At 32.2% G+C, this 8,114-nt stretch overlaps 3 protein-coding genes across 3 annotated transcripts in view; 1 reads left to right on the top strand and 2 right to left on the bottom strand.

Moving 5' to 3' along the window:
* LOC105618971 (DNA excision repair protein ERCC-6-like) overlaps positions 1 to 1,686 on the bottom strand; it is a 5,693-nt gene extending 4,007 nt beyond the window's left edge. The window contains exons 1-5 of the mRNA XM_012200502.1: positions 1,588 to 1,686; positions 1,162 to 1,400; positions 722 to 1,032; positions 586 to 657; positions 363 to 492 (exon numbers count right to left, since the gene is read on the bottom strand). Coding sequence (XP_012055892.1) covers positions 363 to 492; positions 586 to 657; positions 722 to 1,032; positions 1,162 to 1,400; positions 1,588 to 1,686 — 851 coding nt within the window. The remainder of the gene's footprint in view (positions 1 to 362; positions 493 to 585; positions 658 to 721; positions 1,033 to 1,161; positions 1,401 to 1,587) is intronic.
* Positions 1,687 to 2,744: 1,058 nt separating this feature from the next.
* LOC105619151 lies at positions 2,745 to 4,128 on the bottom strand. The gene is made up of 4 exons (XM_012200681.1): positions 4,020 to 4,128; positions 3,751 to 3,935; positions 3,110 to 3,321; positions 2,745 to 2,904 (listed from the first exon to the last, which is right to left on the bottom strand). Exons 1-4 carry the CDS (start codon positions 4,126 to 4,128, stop codon positions 2,745 to 2,747), a joined length of 666 nt encoding a protein of 221 aa, XP_012056071.1.
* A 2,221-nt stretch (positions 4,129 to 6,349) lies between these two features.
* Positions 6,350 to 7,623, top strand: LOC105618970 (putative high mobility group protein B1-like 1). Its single transcript, XM_012200501.1, has 5 exons — positions 6,350 to 6,461; positions 6,535 to 6,647; positions 6,895 to 7,043; positions 7,245 to 7,419; positions 7,561 to 7,623. The coding sequence occupies exons 1-5, from the start codon at positions 6,350 to 6,352 to the stop codon at positions 7,621 to 7,623; spliced, it is 612 nt and encodes a 203-aa protein (XP_012055891.1).
* Positions 7,624 to 8,114: the final 491 nt, after the last annotated feature.

Raw genomic sequence — 8,114 nt, 5'->3', positions numbered from 1 at the left:
GTACCACTTAACTTAGTACGTACGTTTAGTTATACTATTATAAATAAATTAATAATAATATATATAACTAACCACTAACANATATATATATATATATATATATATATATATATATATATATATATATATAATCATATTAATTCAAATATGACGCTAAATATTGAATTAATTCTAATACAAAAAATTAATTCATATCAAAGTAAGTTATAGAAAGATCTGAATATTAAATTTAAATCTTTTCTTTAGTTGTTCTAAATATTACATAAATATTTATATTTGTAAAAAAACTAATTATTTACATTTAAATTATATTTATGTTTATAGATTAAAAAATTATAAATTCGACAAAATAGCATATCTACCTGTATAATTTTTCCCAAATACATTGTGGCATTTTAAAGAGAGTATCAATTTTGTGCATTGCTTCATCTTTGGGATAAGTATTTGTCCCTACTCTTTGTTTGAATAGTTGATTATCTCCATCATCTCGAGCTGGAAAAAAGTAACAAGATCAAAATAATTAATAATAAAATAGTAATAATAACAAAAGAATCAAATAATTCATCAATTGTAAACAATATGTACTTCTTTTTGTGCGGATGCAGCCGGATTTGATTGAAGTTTTTTTTTTTTTAGATGATGTTTTAGCCTTTATATCTGAAAAAGATTGTTTAGCGTATCTCTTTTGAGTGTATCTCAACAAATTGAATATTAATATTACCGAAATCCATTTCATTATCACTAGGAACATATTCGCTTTCTGAACTATTGTCAACAATTTCATTTGCTTCATTGGAGCCTGTCTTGTCTATACTTTGCACAGTGTTATCTTTGCTGTTCTCATGTTTAGATTTTTGACATTTTTTATCCATTCTTGTATCAGTATCAAGTAATTTTGTTTTTTTGATTGGTACTGTATCTTTGTCAGGTGTCTTAGATACAGTCTTTAATTTTCTCTTTTGTTCAGCAAGAGCAGCTTGTTGTTTGAAGTACTTCTCAAGATCAGACAATTGAGAACTTTTATTGGCACTCCTAAAATAATGTAAAATAATTATTGAATTTAATTGTGAAAATTTGAATTATTTAAACACTAGGCTTATCAATTGTTACAATCAAAATTTAACTTAAAATTACAAGTAAAAGAAAATGAACATTTTATACCCTTCTTTTTGCTCTAAAGCTGACTGTTTAAATACTGCTTCAAATGGAGTAATTTCTCCAATCTCAACCTGCTTTTGCAACTCTGCTTTATGATTTTCTTTGCTATTAATTTTGATATTCCTTTTGGCATTTGATTCAACATCATCTTGTATTCTATGCTGATTGTTTAATTTTGTAGTACGTTTGATATGTTCTGACACTTCTTGCAAAATGCTGTCTTCCGTTTTAACCGACACTATCTGTAGACATTAGCAGATGTTATTTTATAAAAAAAAAAGAGGAAAAGATATGAACAAAACATTTCATTATTTTAATGTGCCACATGTGACATAAAGTCACATAATTTTAATTCAACATTTAAGTTAATTCAACAGTTTACTTAATACTCTAACCTAAATGATTGCTTAATATTATTGCTTGAATTACCTCTTGCAAATCACTTGGAAACTCTTCGCTAAACATATTTCCTATCGTTTCGTCGGCCAGACTCGACATACCACTGTTGTTATTATTTGCCTCTGCCATGTTGACTCTGTCACGTTAACATATCATTTCGCGACGAAGATATGTGTTATTAAAACGGATTCGTAATCGATCTTCCAAACTCATTACAAGATCGTGCATACAGTACAGATATAAATTGTATAAATCAACTAATCATTCGTCATTCAAATCTAAACCCGGCTCAAGCAAAAACTTTGTCCCTGTAATCTCGCGATTGTTTTTATCGCGCAGGAACTGCTGTCTATTTTACCGATCGAATGTCGCTTTAAATTCAAATTCGTGTATCATATCTATAGAGGTGCGTTCCAAATTACTCATAAAGCGCATATGATGTATCATTTAATTCTTTTTTATTATTTGGTGAATAACAAGGATAAATGATGCAACATGCGCTTCATGCGTAATTCGGAACGCACCCTATGTAGACTGATGACGCATTATAATTTGATAAACGATAAATTACGCAACATGTCAAAATAAGTTAGGAATACATCAACATGCTATAAATATATGTTGCGTTCATATCAATTGCATGCCTCATTTGCAAATTAATGAGATTAAAGAAAAACTCAATTTATTTTTATAATAAGAAATAATATATTAAATTATACCGATATCTCAAATATGTAACAATCTTTATCAGAATTCACAATAAAGTAATTCATATTTTTTTCGAATAATTAACGAGATTGTTATTTCTCTTAAATCAAAGCATTGCATTTTTTCGCTTATATAAACATGTTACAAATATGTATCATCGGATTTCACAATAAACATAAGGCGTTCTTTTTGGTTGAATTTTTACACCAGTTCATCTTTCTTCTTCTTCTTTCTTCCTAAAGAGAAAAGAAAGAAAAATAAATTGGTGCAAAAGTTCAGCTAAAAAGAACAGGCCTATAATTCACATTTTCCTTATATATTTTATATATGAAATTATTTTTTTTTTAATCAAATCGAAAATTCGCATCCTTTAATTTGCTTATTAAAGTGATAAATTAAATAAGACAATGGCGAACTCGAAATAATACAATTGAAAGAGAAATAAAGGAAAAAAATGATCTATTCTATAAAACTACAGTTTAAGATAACATAGAAGAAGCAACAGATTTCGCAGGTAATTTACGGTTTACGGGTATGCGAAAACCATCGGCAGTTCTATAGAATTTCTTCTCGGGGGTTCGAATAGGTGGTGTTATGCCCGCGGAATTCATAAAATTCATTGATGATGCCAGAGAATATCTGCAAATAGAAAATATAATAAAAGTAGAGGATATTATAATATCATTTAGACATTTTACTTTCAAATTATCAAAATTGAATGGCATAATATAATTAATTGTAAAGCAAAAACGAAATTTCATAAGGAGATTTGTTTTTGTTTCTTTGATCTCGTTCAAAAATATAAAATCGTTCTTTTTGTATTGTTCAAAATTTCATACTTTACCCTGTGTTCGATTGATTCGAAAAAATACCGGAGTCGGTCATCGGCATTTCTATTCGGGATCGCGGAGTTTCCTTATTGCCCATCTGAATAAATAGCAGTTTCTTTTCGAGTTTCTCATTAGCCTTCTTCGAAGTCACGTATTTTTCCGTCAACGCTCTCAAATTGCGACGGTCTAGCCAGTATCGAGTTTTCAGTACCTCATATTTTTTATCCTTTTGAACGCATCATCGATAGCAAAAATTAAAAAAAAATGATATACGTAAAAGAAATATAATAAAATTAAATCACAAAAAATTAAGATTAGGAAAAATCAAAAATAAGAAAATAGGAAAGATAGGTTCTGATTTTATATACAAGATTGGAAGCGCAGCATTTGTTATTTTTAAATTGATGATTGTCGCAAAAAATGACCGTCGGAATTTAAAGAAAAATGGAAAGAAACAAATAACAGAAACATAAGGATAGTTAAAGAAATGTAAAAAACACAGCACAGATCATTCCGGCAATATTTCAGTAATATGGTAATAACGTTGTAAACATGGCAATGTTATTGCAAATTTCTGTGCTGTATGGAAATAATAAGAAATTAAAACTAGAAGAAACTAAGTGATAAGAGAATAGGAGACTCTGATTATATGTACAAGTTCCTGGAAGCGTTGCATCAATATTTTAAACTGATTGTTGCGGAACGAGTCCACCTTCAACAACATTTCCATAGTCTCGGCAATAGAAGTGTGGAAGAATGGTGTCAACTTCGGTATCAACGGCTCTTCTAATGCTAACGAAATAGTGCCGATACGTTGACATTGCGGACACTGCTTCTCGACTGTAAAGTCGTGAATCGAAGGTGAATAAAAAAAAAATCGTGGAAAGTTATACATCATAATGTGAAATATTTCTTAAAATTTACATTGCTGCAGACAAGTCTGACAAGAGATATGACCGCACTGTGTAATGTAGTACGGACGTTTGCCTCTATAAAGTGGAGTGAAGCATTTGTTGCAGATTAACATGTTCATTTCCATCTCTTTAGAATGCTGAAAAAGTCAATTGCGTAATTTTTTAAATTGTTCAAAACAAAAAGTAATCATGATATCAAAGTAGCATTATAATGGTTCCAAAATGATTATAATTAAAAGTTACTTGTCGATCAATTACGATTTATTTTAACGAGTTTGATAATCGTGATTTATTGTTTTAGTTTTGAGAATTAATCCTTTTCTTTCTCTTAAGTAAATCGCAATGAAACGTGATTTATTAATCTTTGATCATTTTTGAGGCGTAAAAAGTGAAATATATTTACAGGATATGTTAGATAAAATTGAAATTTACTTTTGTCGCGTATATATTTAACTTTGATTGAATGAAATCCGATGAATACTATTTTTTTGGATACTATTTTTTCATGGGAATAAGTGTAATGATACTATTTAAAATTGTTAGTAATGCTCGAAATCAAAGCCGCTCACTTTCGCGCCGTTTTTCATCGTATAAGTGAACAACGATAAATTTGCAACGATTTACGATGTTCTTTTTCTCGCGGATGACAAAGGAGATATATATATAAGTAGAAAGAAAGTCGAAACAATCGAAGCAAAAATATATAAAGTCGGCAAGAAGTCAACTTCAGGAATTGCAAAGCGGCAATTTCAATTACTTCCAAGTCGGTTCGTTCCGAATAGTCCGAATTGACATCCAATAGGAAAGCCTGACTCTTAGGAATTTCAGCAAACGTAATTACAACCGTCACTAGGATGCGCGAGAGACCATCCTGATTCTTCCGGAAATTGTCCAGCCAATCCGGTTCGGCCTCGCTGTATCACAATCGCAGCATAGCATAGTCGCAGGCGTAGATATATCAGGAATATCAGTACATATCAGTTTTTCAGTACATGCAGGTGCATAACGCGTCGGTTATTCACAGTTCACACAGCGGTTGACGATTATCGGGACGTAAAGGTGCGGTAACGGGCACCTTGCGGAGTCACTGTCGCAGGTCATCGTGATTGCGAAAAATGCGACAGCCGCGCGTATGAGCAAACTCCTAGGTAAAAGAGGAAAAAAAAAGAAAAGAAAGGGAAAATCGACGTATTTCCGTGCGCGGACATCGTGCATAACAATATAAGTACGCCACGCCACGGTAACTGCCATATCCGATTCGTTCGGGTCCCGGCTGTTCTTTTTTTCCTTCTCTTTCTCTGTCGCTCTTGTTCCCTCCGTCTCTCCCCGTCGAATGTTGCATCTCGCTCTTTCGCGAACACGATTGTCGCGATCGCCTCCGTGATATCTGATATGATTACAATACCTCTCCGTCCCGAGGTGCGATAGCCTCCGTTATCCGTGAAATCGAGCCCGATAGCCGCCGCCTCGCCCCCCTCCTTCCTCCTCACGTTTCTTCCCACCGATCTCGTTTCTTTCGCGATCGCGAACCCGCTGACCGCCGCCGCTGCCGTCTCCTCTTCCTTCGCCTCCTCCCGCTTCCGCTCGCGTTGCGTGTTCGCGTTCGTGACGCCTGGTATAAGTGACTGTCGTACAACCGGACGACGCCGAGTGCTTCAACGCTTCGGCTACGCGAGTCTCTCGGCGGAGACAATCGACTCCGCAAGGTAAAAGTTGGAAGAAATGGATGGAGTTGTAAACTGATAGCGTGCTTTGAAATGATGATGCTTTAAAAAAAGTGAAGTCGATCAAGTCTTCAGAGCTCTGTTCCACGAGAGACTCGTATCCATAGTCATGGGGATTCTCGCGATCGCTGGGCGTTCCTAAGGAAAAGGACGAAATTTACCGACAATCTGTTTCTCTTGACCGTATTTACTTGTGTTTTCTCGTCATTTAAAATAAGTGTCTTCTTGGAGATACGAACGGAGAAAAAGAGGAAAATCGTAAGAGATCGCAGCTGAGAATTCAGCTTCGGCTGATTGTCATTATTTTTCCCCCACAAAAAATTTAGAACTACGATAGCTATATAATTAACAATTGAAACGAACAAACGTTGATTTGAGCAGTCAATAATAATAATAACAAATAGTAGATTAACAATTAGATATAAAGGAAGTATAAAATAGCGGACGAGAGAAAAATTGGATTATTTTTTTATTTTTTTCACATTTTACTATGAATTTTGCTTCGAATTATAATTGTGGTTTAATATTATTTTGAAAAGAATAATTTATTATCATTGTGGACAGGTGAATAATAAGTTGCGCCACAGTCCTTGAACCCTGCAAAAACAAAACAATCATGGAATCATCAGACAGTAGAAAGAACGTATACCTTACAAAAACCGGGGATAATTCCTTGAACTCTGGAATGAGAGAGACTATGATTGTCGGCCAGGCTAATATGGTACCAGGTATATAGTCAGAATAAGTATTATTATGTAGATTCGTCTTGGCTGTATCATACCCATGTATTTTTTTTCACAGAGTGTGCAGAAGGAGTGATGAAACCCAACAATGTGTCCAATGTTTCCGCTAATCAGACAAAGTGGACTAATGGCGGTTCTAAAAATTATATCACAATACCGGTAAAGAACGAGGTGAGACAATTAATACAATGCCTTAAAAATACTTGAATTTATAATGACCCAAACTTAAACCATATAGAAAATATAATTTAAACAATCAGAAAAAAAGGAGATGAATTGTTATTTGAATTAGATCTGTTTTATCAATATAAATGAAAAATTTATTATAAAGTTTCTTATGATATCTTCTTATTAATAATAGTTAATATTAATTAATATATTATATTTAATTAATGATTAATACTAATCTATTTCACAGGTTGTACATCTTGAAGACGGTAATGCACATTGCAACAACAAGAAAATGTATTATTATGATAGACACTACACTGGGCATGAGGAACCAGAAAGACCAACACGCAGAGGAACAAAAAGATACAGAGACAAGGATGCACCAAAACGGGCATTGTATGTTAAATTGAAAATGAATAATATTTAGACAGAAATATATTTCAAAAATGTTAATAATATAAACTTGCACTTTTTTGTTCTGCTATGCTTTTATCAATGAAGATTTTTCAAATCCAGACAGAATTTGTCGATATAAAACAATATCCAAGTATTGAAGTTTTTTTTTTATGATATTTATAGTGATTTAATATGTTATAGATCTGCATTTTTCTATTTCTGCCAAGAACTACGTGGCAAGATGAGAGAATTGCATCCTGAGATGGGAGTAGGTGACATTGCAAAGGAATTAGGAAAATTGTGGATGAGTACGGATTTACAGACAAAATCCAAATATATGGCCATTGCAGAGGAAGACAGAGCTCGATACGAAAGAGTATGTTTATACCGAAATTAATTAACATATTAAAGACTTTCGATTTTAATATATTCTGTTGATTTGCATTAATATATGATAATTGATTATCTTGACATAATTAATTTGTTCACAAATTTAATGAAACGATTTTTAATGTAGGAAATCATCGCATATAACAAGAGAGTTAAAAATTATGATCCGGAGGAAGTTGGAACCGTATAAATTATAATATGGACTCATGGGATGGACAAGGATGACAACTTTATTCTAATTCAAGAACTGCAGATAGTCGGAGTTCAAACTTGCAACAGACAAGCGAGTTTTACTACTAACCTAGAATTATCGTTGTATATATTATGTATACTGTTGATATTGTCCGGAAAAGAAAGAAATCTCTGTCTTTCAGAAATTTGGTTATATACTTAGAATGCTAAAAAAGCCAAATTTGAAAAAAAAAAGAATTCCATTTTGTAATGAATTTCTATATCATATGCAAATGCTATATTATATACATAACTAACATGTGCATTATATGATATATATCTTATATACAGTTATATATAATATATATGTTATATATACATGCATATATATATATATATATATATATATATATATATATATATACTANCAGTATAGTATAGTAGACGAACTACTAATAAGTAACTTACTTATTATTACTACTAACTACTTATTACTTACTACTATTACGT

The sequence above is a fragment of the Atta cephalotes genome, assembly GCF_000143395.1.
Source record: "Atta cephalotes unplaced genomic scaffold scaffold00019, whole genome shotgun sequence".
Lineage (NCBI taxonomy): Eukaryota > Metazoa > Arthropoda > Insecta > Hymenoptera > Formicidae > Atta > Atta cephalotes.
The sequence above is the reverse complement of the archived record's forward strand: the minus strand, read 5'-3'. Positions and strand labels throughout refer to the sequence as shown.

What these genes read in the sequence shown, in the direction of transcription:
- LOC105618970 (XM_012200501.1), top strand. Translation starts at nt 6,350, where the DNA reads ATGGAATCATCAGACAGTAGAAAGAACGTATACCTTACAAAAACCGGG. An exon ending in CAATACCGGTAAAGAACGAG is followed by an intron (nt 6,648 to 6,894) that starts GTGAGACAATTA and finishes TCTATTTCACAG; the next exon opens with GTTGTACATCTTGAAGACGG. An exon ending in GATGCACCAAAACGGGCATT is followed by an intron (nt 7,044 to 7,244) that starts GTATGTTAAATT and finishes AATATGTTATAG; the next exon opens with ATCTGCATTTTTCTATTTCT.
- LOC105619151 (XM_012200681.1), bottom strand. Translation starts at nt 4,128, where the DNA reads ATGAACATGTTAATCTGCAACAAATGCTTCACTCCACTTTATAGAGGC. An exon ending in TCAGACTTGTCTGCAGCAAT is followed by an intron (nt 3,936 to 4,019) that starts GTAAATTTTAAG and finishes ACGACTTTACAG; the next exon opens with TCGAGAAGCAGTGTCCGCAA. An exon ending in TCGAATCAATCGAACACAGG is followed by an intron (nt 2,905 to 3,109) that starts GTAAAGTATGAA and finishes TTCTATTTGCAG; the next exon opens with ATATTCTCTGGCATCATCAA.